The sequence below is a fragment of the Elephantulus edwardii genome, unplaced genomic scaffold (assembly GCF_000299155.1).
Source record: "Elephantulus edwardii isolate Elephantulus edwardi_28Jun2011 unplaced genomic scaffold, EleEdw1.0 scaffold00015, whole genome shotgun sequence".
Lineage (NCBI taxonomy): Eukaryota > Metazoa > Chordata > Mammalia > Macroscelidea > Macroscelididae > Elephantulus > Elephantulus edwardii.
Genome location: NW_006399765.1, coordinates 17,601,668 through 17,628,727, shown reverse-complemented (window position 1 = coordinate 17,628,727; position 27,060 = coordinate 17,601,668). Strand labels below are relative to the sequence as shown.

The window sequence follows — 27,060 nt, the reverse complement described above, 5'->3', positions numbered from 1 at the left end:
TCTAGTTTTTAGTAGAGCCGCACCCTCAATGCACAGCTTTGGCAACATCTACGTCTAAACTATGGAATGTTTTCACATTGACAGTGAACTACACAGAACGAGGGGTGGGTGACGGCTGTCCCCATGTTCAGGACACAGTGAGGGGACTGTGAGCTCGTCGGGAATCACACAGCACAGAGACACCAACAGTCACACGCCAAGCCCCGGGCCTGGCTCTAGATGTATTTTTTCTTGAGGTACCAGTAGGCAAAGTAGCCCATTCCACCCAGGGAACCCATGAGGAAGGACGCCCCGAAGAAAGACGGGGGTTTCCGCTTGACCAGCCGGAAGGCATTGGGGATGACGGCAGACAGCAGCGTGGTGTGGATGTCCCCGAGCACCTTCCGGAAGGCAAAGCGTCCCTGGACCCTCTCAAAGAAGGACTGCAGGTTGGGCCTGCTGCCGTCTTCCCAATATTTCTTGGACAGTCCGAGGAACTTGAGCCGGTGCAGGGTGGCGCCCAGGAGCACATCGGCAAGGGTGAAGGCACAGCCGCAGAGCCACAGCTCGCATTTCTGCCCTAGAGTGGGAAGAAGAGGAGATGCCGGAGTGGATCTGATCCTGGCCCCTGCAAATCCGATCCCGGCCCCTGCACGCATCCACCACGCTGCCCTCCTCAGCTCCAGCTGCTGCTGGCCACAGGGCTTCTGAATGGCATCAGGCCTGTACCACCTAGATGCTTTCACCATCTCCTGTTGGATCTCTATTAGTGTTTCTTTTCTTTAAATCAACTGCCTTTTGAAGTGTAAATACATGCATTTAAACCCCAGCCTCCAATATTCACCTGCTCTTTTTGATGATTCCCCTGGGCTCTCCCTCCACTATGCATTGCAAACCTTGCATGGCCAAACTCACCTCACGATTGTCACCCCTACCCCACCCTGCTGCTCTCGTCCGCATTCCTGTAATGTCACTCCCCATCCTTCCAGTCAGTGAAGGCCAAAGCCTCAGTTTACTTCTAAGTCGTCTCTTCCTTTCAGACCCCACATACCATCTCTGTAATTCCTGTAAATTCTATCTTTGGAACAGATTCAGAATCTATGACCCCTATTATTAAAGTCCTTGTAAAAACCACATGACCTTCTACCCAAATTACTGCAAACCCAACAGGAACAGAATCTGTCCGCTTGCTCCGGACTCTTGATGACCTCGGCTGTGCCCGTTCAGAACTGTGTCTGCAGGGTTCTCAGTGTTTTTAGGCGGTCACTGGGTCATTCTTACAAGACACCTTTGGGTGGACACACATTTCCAACTTTGCTTTTATCAGCCAAGAACATTCATAGTTTGCACCATTTAAGACTCAGAGAGGAGCTCTGGTGGCCTAGTGGCAGGAAGCTGCACTGCTATCCTGAAGGCACATAGTTCGAGGCCTCCAGCTGCTCCACGGGAGAAGGATGGGCAACTTCCTCCCATGCGACTAACTGCCTCTGAAAACCTGCCAGAGGGTCAGCTATGGGTCGGTTGCAATTCGACAGTACACAACAACAACATCCAAGACTCCAAATCATTTCACTTAAACACGCTACCAGGGAACCGATTCTGACCTACAGCAATCCTGTAGAACAGAGTAGAACTGGTGCAATGGTTCTCCTACATGCAGGCGGTCCTTACAGAAGCAGACCGCCACCTCTTTCTGCAGCAGAGCAGCTCCTGGATTCAAACTCCTGACCTTGGTTAGCAGCAAAGCACTGAACCACTCTGTCAAGTAACCCCTCAAAATCCTTCATTCTACTCTTGACCTGCCAGAGTACATTCTCAGCACAGCAGCCAGAAGGGTGTGGCTAAAATTCAAGTCCTGTCATGTGGCTCCTCTCTGCTCAAAACCCTCTAAGGACTCCCCACCAAGGCGAGAGTAAAAGCTGAAGCCCCTCCTCACCCTAGAAGGTGGCCTCTTCCTCTCAGGACCCGAGTTCTTCTCACCCCCTTCCTCGCTCTTCTCTAGCACACTGGCTTCCTTGTTCTTCAAATGTGCCAAGGGCCTTCCCACCTCCAGGCCTCTGCACTTGATGCTCCCTTTGTCCAAAACACCTGTCTCTCTGCACCTAAAACACTACCTGGCACGTAGCAGACCTTGCCTCTCCACGTTTGAACAGGCTGCCCCCTTCAGCTGGGAAACTCTATTAGTAATATAAAGCCCTATTTAGCTCTCCTTCCACCAAAGAAGCACTGGTTGCATGGCTGTTAAACACTTGACTGCTAACTTAAAGGTCATCAGTTTGAATCTACCCAGAGGCTATGGGAGAAAAGACTTGGCAATCAGTTCCCAGAAAATATCATAGCCTAGGAAACCTTGTGGGACAGTTCTGCTTCGTCATGGCCGGTCACTCTGAGTTGGAATTGACTTAGTGGCATCCAACGACAACAATCGATATCAAAATTCGAGCCTCCTTTCCACTCTGCATCTTCTCATTCATTCATCTACAAAGGTTTATCTGGTAGCTTGAGGTGGGTGTGAAGACGTGACAAAATGCAATGCCTGCCATTGAGAAGAGGATCATTGGTTGGTGGCAGTTAAAGGAAATGAAACGCCAGTCATTTGTTCTTAAAGATGCAACATTTGAGATGCCTGATAGACATCTGAGGGGAGATAGCGAGTCAGCAGTTAGAGCTGTGAGCCCCTAGTGATCGGCATGGGGTGGTATTTGAAGCCCCTGGTCACAAAGACAATATTCTACATCCTGTTTTGGTGAGTAGTGCCTGGGGGTTCTTAAAAGCCTGTGAACAGTCATCCAGGGTGGAACTATTGGTCTCTCTGTGCCTGGAAGAGAGAAGAGGGAAGAAAAGCAAAGGACTGAAACTAGTAACCCAAAGGACCAATGGACCATGTGGACCTCAACTTCTGTGACCCTGAGATCAGAAGAACTAGACGGTGCCCGGCTTCCACCTCTGACCACACTGAAAGGGACCACAGTTGAAGATCCTGGAGACAGAGTGGGGAGATGTGGGGGGAAACTCAAGAACATAAAAAGGTCAGGTGTAGTGGTCTGACAGGGACCGGCGGAACCCCAGAGACCACAGTCACCCTTTGAACTTGCAACAAAGCCTCACTGCCAGCCAGACAAGGTGGCCACTAATACCAGGGAGACACCCACTCCTTGGAATAATCAACCGTGTAAGGTAAAGCCCAGAAGGCAGGAAGGGGTCTAGGAGAAGGATGACTGGAAATGAGAATTACAGGAGAGAAGTAGGAGAAGCGATGACTCCATTGTGGATACTGTGACTAATGTTATGAAACAAAATGTGTAAGAATGGCTGCATAAAAAAACCAATTTGCTTTATAAACTTTCACTCAAATCTCAACAGACAAAATGGGAGGGAAAAAAATAAAGCTATGAGACTGGATGCTATCAGCCAGATTATCAGGAAAGGAGAGAGTGAGTGCAGATAAACTTGATAAGAAGACCAAGAGACCAAGGACCGAACTGTAGAACACCTCAATATTTAGATATTGGGCAACTAAGAGAAACTGCAGCCAGGAAATCAGGAGATGAATTACATTGGGAAAGTTGGCTGTGAGGGACCTCTCAAGAGTACTGAAGAGGGGAGCTCTGGTGGCCTAGTGGCAAGAAGCTGCACTGCAATCCCAGAGGAACACGGTTTGAATCCACCAGACGCTCTGCCGGAGAAGGAGGCGCAATATCCTCCTGTACCAGTCAGATCTGATTTGACGGTACACGCACACAAAATTAAAAAAAAATACTGAAGAGCAACGATGTCAGGGTGGAGACTAAGGTGTGCCTGATCCGGGCTATAGTCTTTGCAATTATGTGCTATGCATCAGAGAGTTGGACAGTGAATAGGGTTGACAGAAAGAGAATTGATGCCTTTGAGCTGTGGTGCTGGAGAGGAGTGTTGAATATACCATGGATTGCTAGGGGAACAAACAGGTTTGTCCTGGAGAGGGTGAAGCCAGAGTGTTCCCTGGAGTCAAGGATTCTGAAGCTTCGTCTGACATACTTTAGGCATGCTGCAAGGAGGGACTGGTCTTTGGAGAGGGACATCATGTTTGGCAGAGTGGAGGGGCGGCGAAGGAGAGGAAGACCTTTGGTAAGATGGCTCGATTCTGTGACTGGAGCGGTGGGAATAAGTGCATCTGGGATGGCTAGGTTGGCACAGGATAGAACAGCATTTAGAGCTCTTGTACATAGGGTCATTATGAGTCGCAAGCGACTCGATGGCACATAACAACAACAACAACAAGAGAAACTGAGAAAGGAACTGAGAAGCAGCAGCCTGTGCTGCAGGAGACCACTCAGAAGAGTGTGGTGTCCTTTCTGGAACTTCAAACCCACCAGCAGCTCTTCAGCAGAAAGACTGGCAAGCTCCTTCCATTCGATTTACAGCCTCCAGAAACTGGCTGCAGGGTCAGCTGGAAGTTGGTTCTGACCCAAGGGCAATGAGCTGAGCTTTTGCGCTTGTGATATTGCAGAAGCCAAGATGAGAAAGTGTCTCAGAGAGGAGGGAGTGTTCCAGCTGTGTTCACGTATTGCTGTCACTGCTGGGTGGTGCTGAGTCAGTCACACTCAGGCTGCTCTCTATCCTGCACCATCCTCACATTCTCTGCCATGCTCAGGTTCACGGACGCGGTCATGGTGCCAATCCATCTTGTTAAAGGCCTTCCTCTCTTTCTCTCTCCCTCTGCCTTTCCTAGCAGGTTTTTTTCCCCAGGACTAGCACCATCCTTGTCTATAAGGAGCACCCTGGTTGCAGTGCCTCCAAGACAGATTTGCCACTGAGAAGTCCCATAAGACGGAGCCTGAGACCTGATGACCGCATTTGGCTACTAATGATCTTGACACAAATAGCTAGAGTAGAATGTTGGTAATGAAAGCCTGAATGGAAGGGGTTCAAGGAGAAAGAGCAGACAAGAACTGGAGACGATGAGCAAAGACCATTGTTTCAAGGAGTTCTGCAGTAACAGAAGGAGATACCAATCTTGTGAGATAGGTCAGGAGTGAGTGCTTTTTAATTGGGATGGGGGAAGAAAACAGCATGTTGATGTTAATGATCCCACAAAGTGGAGGAAAATAATTCTACAGGAAAGAGTGGAATTGCTGATGTGATGTCCTTGAGTGGATGAGTGTGGGTGGGATCCAGGCCCCAGCAGAGGGACTGGTCTTGGCTAGTGCAAGGACAGTTCATCCAAAGTAACAATATGACAAAGTAAAACTGTCCCATAGGGGGGGAAAGAGGGAGGAAGGGGGGGAAAAAACCAAAATAAAACCTGTCCCATAGAATTTTCTAGGCTACCATCATCCTAGGCTGCTAGCAATCTCCAGGTTTTCCTTTCTGTACCTGGTACAGAAATATGTTTCATCGAGATCTCAAGTTCTAAATCCAGTAGTGTAAGACACATGGACTGTCAGAAGAACAAACAGATATGTCTTGGAGAAGGTGTAGCCGGAGTGCTCTTTGGAGGAAAGAATGATGCAGCTTTGTTTCACATACTCTGGGCATGGACGTCTTGCACTGTTGTTGTTGTTCTTAGGTGCCATCAGTCGAGTACGACTCATAGCCTCCCTACAGACAACAGATCTGAGCCCTGTCTATCCTGTGCCGTCCTCACTTCCTGATACGCCAGATCCCACTATGGCAGGCACTGTATCAATCCATCTGGTCGAGGGTCTTCCTCTCCTTCGCCAACCCTCCAGCCCTGCCAGCATTACGTCCCTCTCCAAGGAATAGCCCCTCCTAGCAACATGCCCAAGTATGTGAGGTGAAGCCTCATTATTCTTGTCTCCAGAGAGCACTCCGGCAAGACCTTTAGAATGAATAAAACATGGAATTGGTATGGGAACTAAGGGCTAGTATGAGAGGGGGAGTTGTGAAGGCCTCACAGCGATATTAGAATAAAAGGGATCAGCTGAGTGTAAGGAGGTGGAGCAGCGACTGGAGGGTTAAACAGAAGGAGGCATAAAGGGAAGCGTGAGACCAAGAGCCCTCGGCAGCTGCAAGGCCCGTCTGAGCCATCTAGTTGTCATGAGTTCAAGGTGAGACTGGCCAGCATCCTGGTGTGTTTGTCCAGCTACACTGAGTTTCACAGGAGCAAACACAGAGCAGGAGAGCTGGGTTTAACCAGGTTTGGGGTTTTGCCAAGTGAGATAAATTAAGAAAAGAGTGAGGGTAGAAGGTGTCGGGAAAGGGGGTGCTTGTCGTGATGGGTCAGGGAATGGAGGCTGGGTACGGAAGGCAGTGAGATCGTGGTGTCGGTGAGGCACTACGAAAGGACGGAGGATCAAGGTGGCAGTCCCAAGTGGCAGGAGGACGGTTGGACTTTTGTTTCCAGAGAGATTAAGCGGATGAATAGGAGGTGATGATCAGAGGATGAGATTCTGGAAAGTTCTCAGTTATCGGCAACATGTCCATCTTGGGTAGATTACAGGAGGTGCAGCTGGGACAGGGCGGAGGGAAAATCAATGAGAGAGGAGGCACAAGGGGTCGAGTATCTGAAGGTTCATCTACCTGAATAACTGCCAAGAATTCTAACAGGAGTGGTACTGGCCGGGTGACAAGGAGCTGCCCAAGGGACCATCCTAGGGAGCAGGTGGTTGGAGACATAATGAGATTCAAGGCTGAGCGGTTAGGGAAGAAGGAGCAATGAAGATTCTTAAAGACCGCCACTCCCACCCCCTCCCCACTCAGGCCCATGGGAGGAACATCAGGTTCTGTGCAGGAGCACTGCAGGGGCAGGCTGCAGGCGCAGGGCCAGCCGGCTCACTTACAGAGTCAGAAGGATCCAGGACAATTAGGGAAAGGTGGCAGGGTGGGGAAGGCGTGTAAAAGCAGGGAGTCACCAGGAAAGCCATTGACAGTGCTACGGATCACAGCAGGGACCTGCAGCCAATTACATGCTTGTGTTTGTAGGTGAAGACAGAACCACGCTCATGGCTGTGTGGGCATATGTGGCTATCCTGTGTGTCCTCAGCGGGCCTGGCCCCTCTGGCGTGTCCCCTCCCCTGCACTCCCTTCACAAGCCCTGGCCATGGACTAGCTCCACCCTGCACTGCCGCTGGGCCAGCCGGCGACAAGCTCACAATGCAGCCGAGCACTGATGCTTTGCCTCCCTGACCACAAAGCCCAGGAGGGCCCTCAGCTCGGCCTGAGGTCCTTTGCTCTCTTGAGCAGGCTCTCTGTCCCACTTCCTGGCGGAGATGGTTTCATGTCTCTCCATTCTCTACCCTCATGCTCTCACAGCCCTTCCCCTCAGCCTCTGTCCGCTGACCTTGCCTCCTGCTTCATTCAGGACACAGAAGTATTCAGTCACGGAAGCTCCCGATTCCCATCATGGACCCTACGTGCCCATGCACTCGTTTTCTGCTCCATCCCACGCCATGAAGGGCACGGTCCTCCTCTCAAGGCCAGTCCACTGTGCACTCTATACCATCCTCTGTGCATGTCCTCAGGTTACCTCTCCAAATCCGCCCTCCTCCCTCTGCCAGGCAGCTCTGTGCCCTGGGAGGCTGCCCTGATGGTGACACCAACAGAATCCCCACCCCTTCCAGCCTCCAGCAGGGCTCAGCCAGAGGGAACAGCAGCAGGAGACAGGAAGCAGGGTGAGGGTGAGATGAGAGCATTCTCCCTCCCTGGGGGTCACCAAGTGTCCTTACACTGAGAGTCACAGCTGCTGTCAGCACCTACTCCAGACATTCCGTCAAGGTTCCAAAGATGCTCCCAGCTCTCTCGGTTCAGGCCTGGCCACGGCTCTTTGCTTGAAGTGGCCCTGCAGCTCGGCTACTCATTTCTAAACAACCCTTTCATTGTTGTTGTTGTTGTTATTCTTTTTGTTAAGTGCCATCGAGTACGACTCATAGTGATCCCATGAACAAAAGATGTGAACCTACTCCTGTCCTGCGCCGTCCTCACACTTCCTGACACACAAGAGCCCATTGCAGCAGTCACCGTGTCAATCCATTCGGTGGAGGGTTTTCCTCTCCTTTGCTGACCCGCCACCCTTCCCAACATCACGTCCCTTTCCAAGGAATAGCCCCTCCTAGCAATATGTCCAAAGTATGTGAGGCGAAGCCTCATCGTTCTTGACTCCAAAGAACACACCGGCTGCACCCTCTCCAAGACATATCTATTTGTTTTCTCGGCCATCCATGGGATGTTCAGTATCTAACTATCTTAATCTCTTTATTAAACCTTCTTTAATTCAAGGAGTCTTGGTGGTGCAAGAAAGCAGCTCATATAAACTGCTAACCAAAAGATTCAAATCCACAAGCATCACAGGGGAAAGATCTGCTTCCCTAAAGATCATGGCAATGAAAGACCCAAGGGCCAGACCACTCTGTCACATGGGGTCACTGAATTGGAACCACAATGGCAATTTTCCCAGTTTCTGTGCTATTTCCGACAGGGACCCAGCCGAACATTCCCTCCTGTCTTCTCAGGGACGTTGCAAAGTGCTGCCTCATTCAAGGTCCTCTCTCCACCTGGCCATTTCTATTGGCATGAAAACACACGCCTGATTGCCCATCTTAAATAGCCCTTTCTTTCCCCTTCACCTCACATCTCACTTCTCTGTTCCTTTCTGCACCTGGACTTGTCTGAAGGCTGTCTACACTTGCCATCTTCATTCTCTACCGCTCATGCAGTCTTCAGCCAATTCCAGCCTGGCTTTTGCCCCATAGTCCAGTGAAATCACTTGGGCAAGGCACAAAACCCAGGGACGTTTCCCCCATCCTTGGTTTACTCTGTCTTCCGGCAGCATTTGCCACTGTTTTCATGCCTTAGAACGATGCTCCCTGTTCCTATGACATCAAGTTCCTCCTCCGCCCCTCTTGCTCAGTCTGCTTCCCCAGCTCCCTCTCTCAAAGAGGGTGAACCTCAGGCCAGGTGTGGTAGTTTTCAAATACACCCACCAAGTATTTGGCATTCCTCCCCCTGGTGAATTCCAATTCTCCTCCCCTTGGATGTGGGCTGTTATTTCGCTACTCACTTTTAATGAATATAAATGACAGAGAACAATTTCTATTAGTAGGTCAGAAGAGGGATTGTAGATTCAGCCTCTTCTCTCTTTTTGGGAAGCCAGTTGCCATGCTGTCAACATTCAAGCAGCCCTCCTTGCACCAAGGAGCTGAGGCCTCCTGCCCACAGCCAGTGAGGAACGGAGGGGTCTGGTTCGCAGCCTCTGAATGAAGAAGATCTTTCAATGCTAGGAGGCCGTCAGGGCTTTGAGCGGGTTCTAAAGGGTTCCGTCATGGCAGACAGGAGCAAGGGCAGTGGGTCAGATCCACGGCAGCCAGATGCCCTGTGCGTCAGATTTTGTGGGGATCATTCAGTGATGGTCCACGCCACCACTTTGAATGTGAACTGGCCACCGTCTTTGAGGGCCATCGCTGCCTGTCTCCTATTCAGGTAAAAATCCACTGCAGGAGATTCGGTTACTATACGTAACACGTACACTGTCCTTGTTTCCCTCTGTCATGCCAGAATTGTTTCAAATGAATTCAAAGCCCTGGTTAAATGACTGCAACCCCCAACGATGGCTTGACTACAACCTCAAGGGGGATTCTTACCTAGAACCACCCAGCTAAGTTGCTCCAGTATCCCTTATCTATAGAAAATGAGTAATCTGAAATATGCCTTCTGTAATCTGATATATGCTCTCTGGTCAGGGGCCATTTGTTATATGGTCATAGGTCACATCAACTTTGACTTTGACACAACAACCTGCATTCGCTTCACTCCCACGTAGAACACATGGCCTCACACTTCTCTCATCCCTGTGTGTACACTCCTTTGCAACATGGTTTTGCTTCTCCTCTCACCAAGGGGAAGAGTCTAAATCCCGCATCTTTTATCTGTGCTTAGTGTGGGGAAAGCGACACAGTGTGCTGTTACCACTGTTGTTATCAGCAGCAATATCTTCTTTGTTGCTGTTAGGGGCCATCGAGTCAAACACGACTCACAGCGACCCTGTGAACAAAAGACCTGAACCCTGTTCTCTCCTGAGCCATCCTCACCCTTCCTGACACATGAAAGCCCACAGCAGCAGTCCCCAACCCTTGATAAGCACCTACTATGTGCCAAGAGCCTCAGCAAGGTGGACTGACACAGTGACGGTAACTAAGGGGCTCGAGGCCCCCCAGAGATCATAAGGACGGTGCAGGATAGAGCGAGATTCAGATCCATTGTACACAGGGCTGCTATGAGTCGGGGTTAACTCGATGGCACCTGACAGCAACAATAACAACAACACGCCAATCTAACAATTCCAGAATGCATTCTTTGATGCAATCTCTCAGGAGCTTCCTGAGGAACAGACTTCTAACATTCTTCATTTTACAGATGGAAAATCTGAACCCCAGTGGGCTGAGTACCTGACTCAAGGCCACTCCACTTGGTTCACTTCCAAGTTCAGCTGTGGAGCCAGGTCTATCTGACCCCGTGACCCGTAACTCTAACCACCTGAAACATCTTCTGAGATCTTTAGGAGAAAAGGCTGGGATGGAACAGGGGCAAGGTGGGACGTGGGCTCCTGCACCCGCCCACCGCAGTACCAGCACCCACCCTCGTTCTCAAGCTTCCTCTTCTCCAGCTCGGCCTCAATCTGGTCCAGCACCATGGCCAGCTCCCCGAGGATCTTCTTCAGATAGCTCACGTCGTCATGCTCCAGGATCTTGGCCTGCAGGTGAGACACGGAGAAGACAGAGGGGATGGCTGGCCTCACTTGGGCCAGGGGTGACCCGGGGATGGTGACAGTTTATTCAAAGCCACTTCTGCAAATACAATCCACAAATATCCCCTCAAGTGCACAGCTGATGTGTATGTTGTTACAGTTAATACAGCTATCATCTTCTCCATGGTCCAGTTCTTGGTCAGTGAGGGCCTGCTCTGCCCAGAAGTATTCGAGACATTCTCGCCTCCCTCCCTCTCTCTTTCTCAGGGAATCTGTAGACAATGACTGACTGATACGGGTTATAATAGCCGTTCAGCAGTCTATGTGGTCAATCTTTGAAGCATATGTCCTCAGATCCCCTGTGAAATAAGCAAGGCTTGCTCCCTCCTTTTCCATACAGTCCTTTTTGGTTTTTTCAGGGCTCTCCTCAGAGCCCTCCCTTAAATGCCAACTACCTCTGTTCACACTGTTTTTAGGGTGCCAGCCCAAGACAGGAGGAAACTGAAGAAACGGGTGACATTAAGCTGCCTAATGACACTGCACCAATAAATCACAGAAGAGATAATATAATGACAGCAAGCCAGTGCCTTTCCCATTTCCTGTAGTCGACTGGTCCTTGACGTAGATTCTACTGTTCCCAGCTGTCACTTTCCATGTAAACGATGGTGGAACTGGCGGCATCAGAAGACCTGGAGGCACTTACCATGAGCTTCTTCTGTTTGGAAAGGTAGGGCTCGGAGAGCTGGGGCTCCTCTTCATGGTCTAATTTCATGAGGTCCGTGGTGGCATTCGCCAAATGTCCTGGGGAGCAAAAGCAAAGAGCCTGTCCTTGTGATAACCAGGGCTGCTCCACCCCTTCCCCACGCATCCTGGCGGCGGTTCCAGCCACACACCACTCAGGAAACAAGAGCATCAACAGCCGATGCTTTTCAAGTGAATTACAGGCTGTGGACATAGGCACGGGTGAAACTCTATCCTGCCCTAGACTCAGGCTAGTGGGAGAGACAGATACGTGAGGAAATCGCTCTGACACAGCGTGACTGGTGTTGTAACAGAAGAACAGGCAGAATGCTGTGGGAGCCAGAATGCAGGAAGAGTCAAGGACTCTTACCAAGGAGGAGAATCTGCCCTTGATGTTGAGTAGAAGCTCACCAAAAATGAACAGTGCTGAGATAGACTCACAGAGACCAAGCTAGTAAAGGACAAGCAGGTTGTGAACCTGGGTCCGTCTGGCTCTCAGTGCTGTGCTTACCCACTGAACCGCACAAAGATGATCTTGTTTAGTATAAGACAAAGCATAAGCTATCTTTGGCGTCTTGAAACATCTGCTTTTGGTGAGGCTACTTCTCTGAAGAGTTAAGGTCTAGGTGGTCCACATTTCCTGGTTAAACTGACCCTTCACCGATGCCAAAAAGGCCAGGGCCATAGAAAATGGGTTCGTGATAGAAATCAGGGGAGCTCTGGTGGCCTAGTGGCAAGGACCTGCAACTACAATCCCAGAGTCGCATGGTTCGAATCCACCAGATGCTCTGCCGGGGAAGGAGGGACAATCTCCTCCTGTACCAGTCAGATCTGTTTTGACGGTACACTCACACAAAAATAATTAAAAAAAACCCGATAGAAATCAAAGCAGCATCTCGAGAATCCAGGGAGTCTCGGTGGTCTAACTGTAACGAGTTGTGGTGCCGATCTAAAGGCCGGAGGTTCAAATCCATCAGCTCCTCTAAGGGAGAAAGATGGACAATCTCCCTTGACTCAATTTACAGCCTCAGAAAATCCAGCTCTGACTAGATGGCAGTGAGCGAGTCGGAGTGAGTGGCCTTGAGAATTCTTTTTAATGGATGGTATAGATCAAATTTTGTCTCCCTGGCAAGGATGTGGTGAAGTCCTGTCCCCAGGACCTGTGAACGTGATACTGTTTTAAAAGGTCTCTGAAAATGTCATCAGTTAAGTAAACAAGGGGTTACACTGGAGTAGGGGGTCCTAATATAATAAGTGACATCCTTATGAAAGAAGAGGAAAGGCACAGAAGGGGACAGAGGGGACTATGTGAAGCCAGAGGCAGAGATGAGAGTGACCAGCAAGGAGGTCAAGGACTGCTGGCATCTCCACAGCTCAGAGCCATGGGTCGGATTCTTCCTAAAAGCGGATACTTTTACTTCAGTCTCTTAACGGTCAAAATGAAGAGGCTATTTATTTTCTTACAAGTCACTCAGCTTGTGATACTCCATGAGAGCAGCCCTGGAAAACTACTAGAAAAGGAGAACGGAGTCGTCCTATAACTCTGAAAGTCTCCTGTAAGCTGTGGCCTTTACGAGGACGGGGAGTTATAGAGAGGAATAAGATTCTGCAGTCTTTTGTTGAGTCGGACAATGTTTCTCTGAGACTCTTGACCAGTAAGTTGAGGACTTACTGTGGTCAAATCTATGGTGAGTCCCCACTTCTGTTCTGCTCTGTCCTTGGGGTACAGGACACCCCCTCCCCACTTCCTCAAACTCTTTCTGATCCAACTGACCAACTGACCTCTTCATCTTCTCTCCTCCATCACCTATGTTCTCCCTAAGTTATAGCCCCGCATATCTCACCTTGAGCCAAGTCAGGGCCTTCAGAGTCCCCTTTCCCTAAATCAAATCAATCCTAGGTCCTCTTGATGTCTCCTCCTTAATGCTCCTCATGGGAGTCTGTAGCTAACACAAACAGTTAAGAGGTCAACTACCATTTAAAAGTTTGGCAGTTCAAACCTGTCCAGAAGTGACTCAGAAGGCAGGGATGGCAATCACTGCTGTAAGGTCAGAGCCTTGAAAACCCGATGGAACAGGTACCTGTCCACAAGGGGTCGCCTGCGCAGTATTTCTCATGCTCTTTCCCGTTCTGGCTCCCAGGCTCAGCCTTGAGTTCTGCTGTCTTTTCATCTCTGCCCTGGGTGCGTCTCATGCCCTCGCTGCCCCGTGCATGCTCCCCTCCCAGCCCCTTCACACTTCTGTCAGAGGCAGCGTCTTCAAACACGTGCTTGGCTCTACCACTTCCTGGCCCCACACTCACTGCCCTTGGGGAATATCTAAGCACCTCAGCTTGTCCTTTTTTAAAAAAAAATAAAATAAAACAAACCCACAGCTCCTCGCCCACTCACCTATTTTCTCTTTCACTGAGTTTCCCCAACGGTCCCTGTCCTCAGATGGTATATTACAGCCTCTCCAAGTGCTTGCCGTTCTCTGAAAGTGCCACATTGACCCCAAACCTCCAAGCTCTGCTTCCACTACTCCTGCTCCCTGGGACTTCCTTCTCTAATCTTGGAGACATCTCTCCAGACTCAGCTCACGATCAACTCCATGCAGCCCTTCTTGATCACTCTGTCTTTGTGTTCCACTTTACAGGGACTCTGGTGGCCCAGGGGTAAGGAGTTGCACTGCCAACCCCCAGACACCCAGTTCAAATCTACCTGCTGCTCCTCAGGAGAAAGATGCGATTTACACCTCGAAGACTTGCTAGAGGTTCAGCTACGAGTTGGTACCGACTCAGTGGCACACAACAGCATACCCTGTATAGACTTTCACTGAGGAATGCAGATGCACTAAATCTGAGCTGTCTTTGTATCACTGCAGTCATACAGCGGTCTGTCTGAATAGTGGCTCCTGGACTTGTGGAGTGCACAACCTACACCACTGTACGTGGAGATGACGATGCTAATGGACCGACCTCTGGATCTACGTCTCTGCCACTAGAATCTGAGCTCTTAGAAGCATGAGACCCTTGAAGTTCAAGACTGATACAGAACAGGGACTCAGTGAGTGTTAAGTGAATGACTGAATGAAAAGACCACCGTTGCTCAGCTCTCTAGAGTTCCCTCATCCATCATCCTATCTCCTGCCATGACACAGCTCCCAGGAAGTACACTCTCAGCTCTTTCTCCTTTAGGGTTATAATAAGCCTCATTGATATTTTATGAATGTGAAGGTCAAGTGTAGCATTTTCTTGCTCATCAGTCACAGGTGGCTGGGTGCAGACTCCAGGAGGGCAGGGTAGGCCAAGGCAAGGCTTTGGACTGATTAGGGGGTCATTTCAGGCTGACTTTTGCTCTTTCTGCTCTCCGCGAGCCTGCCCCGCCCTGCTCAGGCCCTTCTGGGCTCTCCAACCTTAAAGGTACGTGAGCAGCTCAGGTCAGGATGGAGAAGTGGGGAGCAGTACCCCTAGCATCCAGAATAACTTACGGGCCGCCTCCCCCTGGTCCAGTCCACCACCACCACTCACCTGGACCACAGCCAGGGCCTCCCAGCTGCCCCATTTGTTCTTCTCTGGTTTCGAAAAGAGATCCTTAGAAAATGCAAATCTAATTATGCTACTTCCCATCACGGCTTCTCCCTTCGTCTTTGGATAAAATCAATTCCTCAGACTCGTCTCCCCACTACCTGAGTCACACTGAGCTGCCTTTAGTTCCCCAAACCCCATTCCCCTCTCCCACCCCCGAAACAACTTTCCCATCCTTCCCCTTTCAGCTTCCATTCATCAATGGCTAGGGAGCTCGGTGGCATAGTGGTTAGGAGCTGTACTGCCAACCTAAAGGCATGGAGTTCAAATCCACAAGATCTCCGTGGGAGAAAGATGGGCAATCTTCTCCAGTGTAATTAACTGCCTCTGAAAAACTTACTGGAGGGCCAACTATGAGTAAGTTCCAACTCTATAGTACATAACAACCACCACGTCCACGGATGTGGCTGCATTTAGGGAGCCTCTTGCAATCCCGAGACAACAGGATGGGCCTCTTCGGTCACACTGATGGGTAGGAGATGGACATTTTCACTTACTCTCATTTCAACCAAGCGCACTTATAAAGAAAAGTTCAAACAATATTAAAGAATGCGGAGTGAAAAGTAAGCCCCTCTCCTCTTAGCCTGCTGCACTGTAACTCTGTTCCCCAAAGACAAACCCTCTTGTCAGCTCCTGCTACATCCTTCCAGAAATATCCCCTGGCATTTATAAGCCTCTATGTAGCCACTTAGTTCCCTTTTAAGTGTATTAATGATGGCACAGTAGATGGATTTTCCCCCTTTCATATTTTTCTACTCATTTGTGCTGCCAACCCAAAGACATGTGGTTTAATCCCCAGTTGCTCCATGGGAGAAAGATGGCCAATCTCCTCCTGTGCAATTAACTGCCTCTGAAAACCCAGTGGAGGATCAGTTCTGACTCAGCAGTACACAACAACAATGTATCTTCGAAGGAACGCTGCTTAACTGCTTAGTGGTTAGGAACTGCACAACCAGCCGAAAAATAGGCAGTTTGAATCCATCAGCTGCTCTGCAGGAGAAAGGTAATCTCCTCGCATGCAATTTATTGCCTCTGCAAACCCACTAAAGAATCAGCTGAGTCAGTTCTGACTGGAAAGTAAACAACAATATATCTTACAGGACATTCCATGTGGAATTTGGAATTTTTGGAACTTTTGGAATTTTTAAAGCTACACGGTTTTCTATTGTATGGACATACCGCAATCTCTATCCATTCCCCAGCTGATGGACAGCTAGATACTTTCAACAGCTTGCTATTACAACCTAAGTCACAGTGACTATCCTCACACACACACCCTGATGCACATGTCCAGAAATAACTGCAGGATTGTCTCCAAGCAGCAATATGCCAGAACGCCCTCCTGAAAGGTCCCACCTACCCAGCCCCACGCTGTAACTGCCTGGTTACTTGTCTGTCTGCGCCCATAGACCTGACAGAGGCTAGGTCTGTCACCATCTGACCCCAGTCACATGCCCAGGATCTGGGTCATGGAAACCTCACAAATATTGACTGAATAAAGACAGGACAGTATACACACACTCTGAGCCATGTATGTTCAAGAGGACGCTAAAGGGACAGGGCTGAGTTCCTGCCCCCAATCTTTGGACATCAGTTTCATTCCTTTGGGAGACAGGAAGTGAACATTTACAGAGCATCTATTATTTACTGGGCATCTTGACAGATTGACTGAAGAATCCCACGGTATCTGTACCCAGCCTGGACCAAGGTTGGGTTGTCTGGTTTTGATCAGCACCAGGCTAGCTGCTAAGGCAGCCAATGGGTGACTCTTGAGGCAAAAATCTGAGAGCCCACTCGGGGCCTTGCCACATCTGGGCAGCCCTCTTGGGGAGCCCCTCCTCCAGCCTAGACTTGGTACCCCAACTACCCCATGGATAATACAGCCCCAGAGCTGCAAGGCTGGCTAGCCATTGGGGATGGGGTGAGACACTCCCAGAGACAGAGACTTGTTCAGTCAGAAATAGACTGAATAAGGGGAGCTCTGGTGGCCTAGTGGCAAGAAGCTGCACTGCAATCCCAGAGGTGCATGGTTCGAATCCACCAGATGCTCTGCTGGGAAAGGAGGGACAATCTACTCCTGTACCAGTCAGATCTGATTTGACAATACACAGACACACAAAATAATAATAAAATAAAATTTAAAAAAAAGAAAATAGACTGAATGAGATGAAAGGACAGTAACAGAGACAGAGAGGAAAAGAGAAATGGAGGGACAGAAAGGGACAGACACAATAAAACAGGGAGAGAAGGGGGACAAAGGAAGAGGTGGGATACAGAGATGAAAGAGAGAAGCAGACACTCCAGGGGAAGGAGGAGGAGGGAAGCCTCCAGCTGAAGGAGAACAGGGGGCATCGATGATGTCTACCACGCCTGCCTGTCCCACCCCCCAGCACTCACTGCGGATCTCGGCCGTGGCGTACTTGGGGATCATGGAGTCGGTGGTGAGCTCAGGGTGCAGGATGCAGCCGTGCGTGTAGGCATCCATGGGCAGTGCGTCCAGCAGCTCGCGGTACTGCAGCACCCGGGCATGCTGCGGGCTGCCCACCTCGGGCATCAGGGCCACCACGTGTTCTGCAGGGCACCGCCAGAGGCTAGGCCAGGGCAAATGTGTGCCCCTTCACCCTGCCCCATGCAGACAGGCCAGCTGGTCTCCTCACCCCTTCTCCAGTGACAGGGGCCCTGTAGTGTTTCCAGGCCTCTGAAGGGGAAGTCTCCACCCCGCTGACTGATAGGGGCCCTCTCAAGCTCTGTCCAGCTGTCCCTCTATGGGGTAGCTCCCCTCAGCTTTGCTTCCAGCTGGATATGAAGACTCAGGGCTTTCTGACTTAGAGAATCTGGAAGTCTGAGTGTTTTAAGGTGAACTCTGCTTGGTAACTAGTTCTTCTCTAAGTGCTACTGTCTGCAGCCTGTGTGTGGGCAGCAAGCTCCCGGGGAGCACCAGGCAGCCTGGGGCATAGCGTGTCCAGTGTCTGGGGCTCAGCAAGAGTTAAGGAGGGCCAGAGGAGGACCCAGGGAGGACATTGGGGGGCCTGAACACCGAGGCAGGCCCAGGGCTGGCGCTGATGTGCTGTAGGAATTGGCAAAGCTTTTGGTTTCTAGACTCGGGGTTCTTCTGCATCCACAGAGCACTTGGGGGCCAGGAACCCTGGGTTCAGGAGGGCCTTCCCATGCCTGAGACTTTCTGGGGCATCGGGACTCTGTTCATGTTTGTGGGGTTCTAAGTCCTGTTCATTCAGGTCTGCTTGCTTCCAGAGGGTCTGGGCCCTGTCTGTGTCTAGAGGGTTCTGGGGAACCTGGGACTTATTCGATCAATGGGATTCTGGTGTCTGGGCCTGCCCACACATGTGCATTCTGGGGAACTTGACTCTTGCTCATTCCAGTAGGATTCAGGGGTGTGCGGGCTGATGTCTCGTCCTGGGTGGGTTCCGGGGAGGTCTGGGCCCTGCCTGCAGAGATACAGCACGATGTCTGGGTCCCACTTATGCTTGAAGGGTTCCGAGGAGTCTAAGTGCTCCTAGAGGGGTATCTGCCACCCTTGCTCTGGAGTTCCCAGGAGGGTTTTGGTGGAGCCCCTGAGCATCTGTGTTAAGTCTGGGGCCATGCCTACAGCTCTGCTGTCCTCAGGGGTGCTGAGCCCTGCGTGTAGCCCCTAGTTTCTTCTAGGGGAGCCTGAGCCCATGTCAACAGGTTCCCTGGGACTCTGGGACCCTGTCTGGGCCCTGTCAGTCCCCGCGCTGCCCGAGCCCAGGGTCGGGCGGACGTACCTCCCGTGAAGGTCCGCTCCACATAGTCGATGATCTGGTCGTAGTCGCTGATGATGTTGTCGCGGTGGATGATGACGGGCACCTCCTCGCCCAGGTTGAGCCGCATGAACCAGGGCTCCTTGTGCTCGCTCTGCGGCAGGCTCACGTCCCGCTCCTCACAGGCCAGGCCCTTCTCCGCGATCACCAGCCGCACCTGCAGGCGCCAGGGTCAGAGCGGGGGAAGGCGGGCGGACACAGGGGACACTCTGCCCGGACAGGGCGGGGGCGTGTGGGGAGGGAGGTCAGAGGTCACACACAGGAGGGACACTTGCTTTCAGCCCACTCTTGGGCACCTGGGGAGGGGGCGTCCCTCAGGGGCTCGTGCCTGGAGGTGGGAGGACTCGGGCCTGATCTGGGCGGGAGGCAGCATGGCCTGGTGCATCAGGGTCTGGGTTGACACTTGGACACCAGCTGGGTCTGACTTTCTTGCTCTGCCGGGTGCGTCTGGGCAAACTCCTTAATTTCTCTGAGCCTCAGCTTCCTGCCAAACGGAGGATTACTATTGTCCCCCTTATTATCATGATGACTACAATCGGGACTGGACCCTCGGCCTCACTTCCAGGTGCAGTTCTGACATTTTTATCAACACCATCATCATCATCATCATCATCATCATAATCACCAATAGCAGATCTCTCAAATTATTTGAGAAAAAGTGAGTTTTAAAAAAAAATATACCAACATCCATCAATTTCTTATTGCCACAAAGCACTTTTCTCATCTGATTGTCTGGTTGAATGCTCCCCTTCGCCCAGAGCAGGAAATAAGTATCTCTCCCTATTTTTCTTCATGACAAAACTAATGCCCAGAGAGAGCAAGTAACTGACCCAAAGTCACACAGCAATTTAGCTGCACAGCCAGGACTGGAACTCCCAGACCCATACTGTTTGCTGTGAAGGCCGCCTCTGTTTTCAGGAGTCCTGGCCCTGCTCTAGCCTGAGTGTGTATGGAGATGGTCCCTCTGGATGGACAGGAGCTAATGGGAGGCCCTGAGGTTGAGGTGTCCTTTTGGCCCAGAGATCCAAGCAGGAACACTGGGTTGAGAACACCAGGTTGAACTGTCCCCCTCCCTGTGGCGTGAGGCTCAGTAGGGAAGGCTGGTGTCGGAGTGGATATGAAGGTTGGGAGAGGAAGTATGTGTGACCTCCTCCTCATGGGAATCAGCCTTGGGCTGTTGGTTCTGTCTCCGTCCCTTAAGAAGCTGGAAGAGGTCAGAGTGCCCCAGTGCCCCTCCAGTCACACCCTCACAGCAAACGAGAGCATCTCTTTCCATTTGGTGAACTGTGAGAAGCATCTAACTCCCGTGCTCCCAGGACTCATTCATATTTATCTGCTCCATCAGCCACAAGCAGGGCCTGCAGGCAGAGTTCCCAGGCTGGAAGGTGGGGACCTGGGTCCTCGCCCAGGCTCTGTCACAGCAATGCTGCGAGGTCTGGGAGCCATTGCTGCCTCTTTCTGGACCCCTACTTTCCTGTTAACCTATAACGAGGGGCTACATTCCAGGTTCACAGTGCCCGTGGCATAGCCGTGAGCTGATACTGTGTTCTCCACTCCGATGCAGGGGACAGCTGAGACTTTCTCAGGGCGGCGCGGGGTGGGAGGGGGGAGGGAGAGAGGGGAAATGGGAGGGGCTCCCTGATTCTGTTTGGGAGACAAGGAATTGTTGCTGAGTGCGAGCAGCTGAGGGGTGGCACCCACCTGAGCCTCGCTGGGTGTGTGAGTGTGCAAGGGTGTGTTGTGAATGGGGGCACACACGTGCCAGTGGTGACCAGGGGAATGAGGTGTGCATGCTTGTCTGCGTGAACGTGTGCGGTGCATGGATGTGAGTGTGCACGGGTGAGTGCAGGGGTGAATGTGAACGCTCAAGTGCCGTGTGCATGTGTGTATTCCTGAAATGTGTGTACATGCACGTGTGAATGTGTGTATTTAAGTATGGGGCTGCCTGTGCCTAGAATCCCCAGAGAAGTCTCAGCTGGAGTTACAAAGCTCCCGCTAAAGTAAGCCACTCCCTTTGGGTCCCTTTCCTGTCTCTTGTCCCTGAATCCTCAGACAGCAGTATTCAGGTCCCATCCGGCCATCCAGCCTGCGGGACCAGGCTGAGACTGCTGAATGGCAGGATTTTAAAAAAAGCCAAACCAGGCCTGTGACTTGGCAGGACACCTGTCCCAGTGACCACTTCTAGGTCCTGTCCTCGGACTCCAGCAAGGGGTGTTCCCAGGAGAGGGACTATTCTTAGACACAGACGGTCCTGCTTGGAAGCTGTCTTGGGGTCAGCCCACTGCTGACAGCCAAGGAGACGCTCTCCTTTAGCTCAGCGGCAGGCCAAGGCCATGTGTCACCCCACAGGGGGAGAGGGCATGGGGAGGAAGCCAGGCCCTGGGGAAGGGCATGACGCCACCACGGCCATCTGCCATCTCTGCCACCTGGAAGCTGGAATGAACTTAGACGGTGGCTACTTGGTGTGGCCAGGCGGTCCACCTCATGGGTGCCTGAAACTCCCCGACTGGTACTTCATGTTCCTGGGTGGCCCTGGCCTGTCTCTGTCCAGGTCCTTATGAAGCAGCTCTGAAGGGCTGACTTGGAGTTCCTGTTTCCCACTCCCTGCATTTAGTTTCTCTGCGGTTTTTGTAACAAGCATCTAGTCTCTCTGAGCCTCTGATTTTTCATCTCACTAACTTTTTCTAAAATCTACATCATTATGGTTTACACATACAGCACTTGGCAGCACTTCTTTGAGTCCCACGCTGTGCCAGGCTTTGTTCTAAGTTCTGGGGTCTCAGCAGTGAACAAGTTAAAGGAAGATGATGCCCTAGCGAGATGACAGTAGCTGATAAGTATGTGGCATGCTAAACTGAGGAGAGGACGTTGGGAAAAAGAATACAGCAGAGGTAGGGGAGCTCTGGTGGCCTAGTGGCAAGAAGCTGCAACTACAATCCCAGAGGCGCACGGTTCGAATCCACCAGATGCTCTGCCGGGGAAGGAGGGACAATCTCCTCCTGTACCAGTCAGATCTGATTTGACGGTACACACACACACAAATAATAAAATAAAAAAACAAATTTTTTAAAAAAAAGAATACAGCAGAGGCAAGGAAGTCCAGGAGGTCGGGGAGACAGGTGGCAGTTCTGAACCGGATGATCTGCTGAGGTAGGCTGCTCTGAGAAGGTGCCATTTGAATAAAGGCATGAATGGATGGGGAGTTTTCCACTGAGGTGTCCAGGGAAGGGTGCTCCTAGCAGAGGAAGCGTTTGTGCAAAGCCTCTTGTGCAGGACATGTCTGACCCACCTGAAAGTCAGCAAAGAGGGCACTGTGTCTGTAGCAGAGGGGGCTGGAGGGCGATGAGGAGGAGAAAAGGACAGATGGGATCACGTACAGGACCTTTCGGTCAAGGCCCTCTAGGCCAAGGGGCCTATAAATACATTCAGGGAGCCCTTGAATGTGGATGGAGGAAATGGCATGTTTATTTTCAATCATCTCAAACTGACATGTAGCGTTTTCGTCAACTATACATGTAGGCGACAAAGCAGGGTAGTGTTAGCAGTGCCTGTAACGATGTCATTGCCAGAAATCACAGATGCAGTCATCATTTTGGAGTTGTAGCAGTCACCTCGAAATATCACATACACTCATCACCACCCCTACATCACAGTCATTGTCAGGCCTGCCACTAGATCATGTTATATAATGGGTTAATACAGAAACACATCATTATATAACCAATTTGTTTAAAAATATTTCCATAGCTGTACAACTGATGTCCTTTCCAATGTAGGTATCCTACTGATTTTACCCATGTAAACATCTTTTTCTGAGGAAGGTCTATATGCTTCTGACAACTGATGAGGGGTCCACGGCCCACACAAAGCTAGAACTCTGCAGTAAGGCCCAAGGTGGTTCCCTGTAAGGGCCCTGGTGTTTACTGGGGGGACTATGGGAGCCACTGAGGGTGTCTGAGCAGGGGTGGGCAGATTTGCACCATCACTGCCTCCACCATCTCTCACCTGTGGTTCTCCTCTTGGGGGATAGGTGGGAACACTCAAGCCTGACATTGACAGGGCTGGCACAGTGCCTGGGAGCTTGAAAGACAAGGCTAGAGAGGGGGCGAAGGTTATCCTCTGCCCTCTGCATCCTTCCTGTCATGCCTGTAGGGGCCTATGAGAAACCTGTCCCCAGAAGGACCCGGGACTAGACATTATACCCCAGAGGGCTGAAATCCAGAGGTCTCCAGACTGCATCCTGAAATACATTCAGGATAGGATGGGGTAAGAGTATCTTGAATCAGGCTTGTTGGAGGGAGTAAGGATGGTCCTCACAGATGTTCACAGTAATAAAAGACAACTTAAAGAGCACCTTCTATGTGCCCGGCAATGATCTAAGACCTTCACATGCACTCACTCATTTAATCATTACAACAGCCCCATTGTTGTTTTCCAGCATCATTGAGGCAACCACAACTCATAGTGACCCTATGAACAACAAACAGATCAGAACCCTGTCCTATCCTGTGCCATCATCATCTGCCACCCTTGAGTCTACTGTAAAAGTCACTGTGTCAATCCATGCTGTTGAGGGTCTTCTGATGCCTTTGAGCTGTGATACTTGGGAAGAGTACTAAATATGCCATGGACTGCCAAGACAGCAGATAAATATACACGTAATGTTGGAGAGGGTGCAGCCAGGGTGCTCTGTGAAGGACAGTGAAACTTTGTCTCACATACTTCAGGCAGGTTATTAGGACTCAAGCTGCCAGTCCTTGGAAGAAGACCTCAGGCTCAGAAAAGTGAAGGGTCAATAACCCCATTCGGCAGGTTTTCAGGTATTTACGCTGATTTTGCAAAAGAGGAAATGAGAAACAGCAACAAGATGTAAATTTGTTTTAAAAGGTGGCTGGTGTAAGGACAGGGGTTTGCTCAAAGGCCTTGGGTCCATGAAGGTATCGTAGTTTCTCTCGCCTGAGAAGGGAAAGAGGCAAGTTGTGTCAAACATATAGTTTGAGGAAAACAGAGGACAAGAAGGGATCAGAACCAGAGAGGTCATGAGTTATCAGAGATCACTCACAACCAATTAGGGGCCATGCCAGCTCACTTCTTGCTCCACCCCTACTTCTAACCCCTTCCTCCCAGAGGCTGGGTGGAGGACCAGCCTCGGACCCAGGTTAACATTTACCGAATGCATGTGGAGCTTCCTTCAAACACTGGGGCCCCAAATAATCACTTAAGAAGAAAAAACAAAAAGAAAACAACCCTCATTGCTATCAAGTCAGAACCGACTCATAGCTGACCCTCCAGTGGGTTTCCAAGGCTGTAAATTGCCTGGGATGAGATTGCTTGTCTTTCTCCCATGAAGCTGCTGGTGGATTTGAACTGCCAGAGAGGAGCGGCCTTTGTGTTAGCAGTGCAGCTCCCTACAGATCAGGGAGCCACCAGAACTCCTGATCACTTATGATGGTACCTGAAAGTTCACTATCAGTAATATTAAGACATTATGCTAACGATATGGTTGGACATCATATTATTTAATGTTATCATTAAGAGAAGAAGGTATTTTCTTACATAGCTGGGAAGAAGCAGAGTTGAGATTTGACCTAACTTAAAAAATCCACATGTCTTTAAGAACCACTGCTAGCATTTCCTATGTGCCCTGTGCTGTTTTAGGTGATTCTCATGGATACATAGGTCAATACTTAAACTTTTCCTGTCAATGAGGTATTGTGTTCATTTTCCATTTACAGGAGTGGACTGCTGATGCCTGCATGCGAGATTCGGTGACATGACCAGGATGACTACCAGTTCAGCGATGGATCTGGAATCAGAGCTTGGGCATTCTAGCTTGAGTTTGGGATTTTAACCTGCTGCCCTTTGAGTCTGGAAGTACCCCAGAGCTTCTGTGGAGTTACTCTCACTCCTGGAGGAGGGCTATTTCAGTATTAATGGTGCATGCACCTTAAAGAACAGGCTTCTCAGATGCTCCACGATGGTGACAGATCCTTGCATGCAAACGAGACCCTGTGAGCTCCCATTACATGCTAGCCACCCAACACACACCCTTATCTTCTAAATCCCCCAGGAATTCTGCAGGGTAGGCTGTAAAAGTCTCACTTTAAAAAAAAAATGAGGATACGAAGTCTCAGAGAGGTGAAGTGACTTGTCCAAGGTCACACAGCCAACAGACGGCCAAACTGAGATTCGAACCAGAACCATCTGACTGCAGGACACATGTCTTTTCCTCTAGGATGTACTGCAGTCCCTGAGCAGGAGGAAGTCCCTGAGAAGAGAGGCAGTAAGATACCCAGGAGAGCTTACTCAGAATTTGGTCACAAAGTAGCTCCATCCTTGGTTAAGGGGTTATTTTTGTCCCAAGACCAGTAAGAACAGGAAAAATTTCCTGGGTAAAATAGCAGGAGACTTCCCAAAGGGCTCATGAGGGGGAAATGCTGTCTGCTTGCTCCTTGCCAAGTCCCAGCCACTGCAGCTTGATGCCTGAGGTTCTGGATGGGAAGAGGGTCTTGTGTCTTAAAACCAACTTGATTCACCTCTAAACCCACTGCCCCACCCAGAGGTGCTCAGCAAGCATGTCCAAGATTCACAGATGCATTTAAGTGTGACCTTCGTTAACCCTGACCCCTAGCCCTTGATTGATATCATAACACTTATTAACAGAGCCTTGACCCTGAGTCAGGCACTGCCAACAGCACTTTTTTTGTGCAATCATCTCATTCCACACTTAAAATAAGAACTCTCTGAGAAATTTATGTCTATTATCCCCATTTTACAGGTTATAAAATTGAGGCTTCAGAGAGGCAGATCTGCATAATGCTTCACAGTGAATTAGTGGGGAGCTGGCTGTCTCACTGGAGACTGTCCGGCTTCAGAATCTATAAACTAGGGTTACTAGGAGGGTGGTACATAGACCAGCCGAGCTTGTTAGAAATGCAGCATGTTGGGCCCCACCTAGGTCCTACTGAATCAGGATGTCTGGAGTGGAGCCTAGCAGTGAGTTTAGAATATTAGTTACACTATTTAAGGGCCCTGGGGAGGGGTTGACCTTAGAAATGACTACTACTATTATTGCCATTTTCTAGGGAAAACGGAGGATCAACGAAGATTGCACAGCCAGTTAAGTCTGGACCAAGACTCAAACTTAAACCTTTTAGTCCTAAGGCCCTTTCACTTTACAGAATCTGTTTCTGCATTTGGAAAATGAATGAATGGAACAAAAGGGTTTTCAGAGAGAATTAAGAGTCATCCGAGACAGGCTGCTCAGCCTGCAGCCAAGACCCTCCGCTGGGCGCTGGCCATGGTGCTGAATCCGTGCCCCAGAGACGGGACAGGTGTCCTGGGTGGGAGGCTGCGCCCCTAGAGGCGCCCCACTTACACAGGAGACCCTCGGCCCCCGCCCTAGGAAGAGGGAACCGAGAATTCAGCACCAACTGCATCTCCAGCTGTCCCCACTTCCCCTGCTTCTGAGAAGGAGAACAAGGGCTGAGACCACCCTGCGCCTTTAAGAGCGGAACACAGATCGGATGGGCCCCACCGAGCTAATTTGAGGGGGCGGATTAACCCCTTCATTTCCAGCTCATTATAAGGGGTGGGGGAAGCTGGGGAGAGGCCCTCCAAGCCCCATTCAGAAGAAGGACGCCCACCGAGGCAAAGGGGTAAGGGGACTGTGGTCTGTGCGCCCTCGGGGAGGGCCTCCTACCAGGGCTGGAGGCTGAACCCCAGGAAGCGCTCCTCCTCCCTCTCCGCAGCAGCCCCCCCAAAGAGGCAGGCTTCCCAGCAGCGCCCACTGCCTTCCTCTCGCCTTTGTTTGGCTCAGCCCCCCAACAGGTCAGGTCTCGGTGGGAGGGGAAGGAGACGGGATGGAAGCTCCTAGAATTGGGGACAGTACCCCACGGGGCCCAGCCAGGACCTGTCACATCCCTGCCCAGTCCCAGTCTTCCAGGGTGGGGGGTCCCACACCCCAAACTCCACCCTCCAGCCTCTCGGCCGCCCCGCCGGGCGCCTCCGCTGTCCCTGCACCCCAGGGCCCTACCTTCTGCGAGCTGAAGGACTGGGTCCAGTGGTACAGAACCAGGCTCTCCTTGGGCCAATGGGCGGGGCTGGCCGCCTCGGGCGCGTCCGCGGCCTCCGCCGACTTGGCGCCATCGCTCTCCAGCGCCGAGATGGGCCACCAGCTGCAGTTGGTGGGGGTCAGGTTGTTGGGGGTCGCCATGGCGGCCGGGGATCGGAGCGAGGAGAGGAGGCGGCTCCGGCGGCGGCTCGCTCTCGCCCAGCATCACATCACATGGCCTC

At 50.9% G+C, this 27,060-nt stretch overlaps 1 protein-coding gene across 6 annotated transcripts; it reads right to left on the bottom strand.

Moving 5' to 3' along the window:
* On the bottom strand, positions 1–27,060 carry GDAP1L1 (ganglioside induced differentiation associated protein 1-like 1). 6 transcript variants are annotated; one of them, XM_006881546.1, is made up of 7 exons: positions 26,864–26,913; positions 26,801–26,825; positions 18,730–18,922; positions 17,363–17,536; positions 11,364–11,461; positions 10,552–10,666; positions 1–559 (listed from the first exon to the last, which is right to left on the bottom strand). In XM_006881546.1, exons 1-7 carry the CDS (start codon positions 26,911–26,913, stop codon positions 216–218), a joined length of 999 nt encoding a protein of 332 aa, XP_006881608.1. In that variant the 3' UTR covers positions 1–215. The 6 variants fall into 6 exon arrangements, with proteins under 6 accessions (XP_006881608.1, XP_006881605.1, XP_006881606.1 ...); XM_006881543.1 differs by having other exon boundaries at positions 17,363–17,556; positions 18,726–18,922; positions 26,801–26,980; XM_006881544.1 differs by having other exon boundaries at positions 18,730–18,932; positions 26,802–26,980.

Coding starts and splice junctions, on each gene's coding strand:
- GDAP1L1 (XM_006881543.1), bottom strand. CDS start 26,980: ATGGCGACCCCCAACAACCTGACCCCCACCAACTGCAGCTGGTGGCCC. Junction 11,462..17,362: donor CGCCACGGCCGAGATCCGCA/GTGAGTGCTGGG, acceptor TTTGCTCCCCAG/GACATTTGGCGAATGCCACC. Junction 560..10,551: donor GAGGAAGCTTGAGAACGAGG/GTGGGTGCTGGT, acceptor TTCCCACTCTAG/GGCAGAAATGCGAGCTGTGG.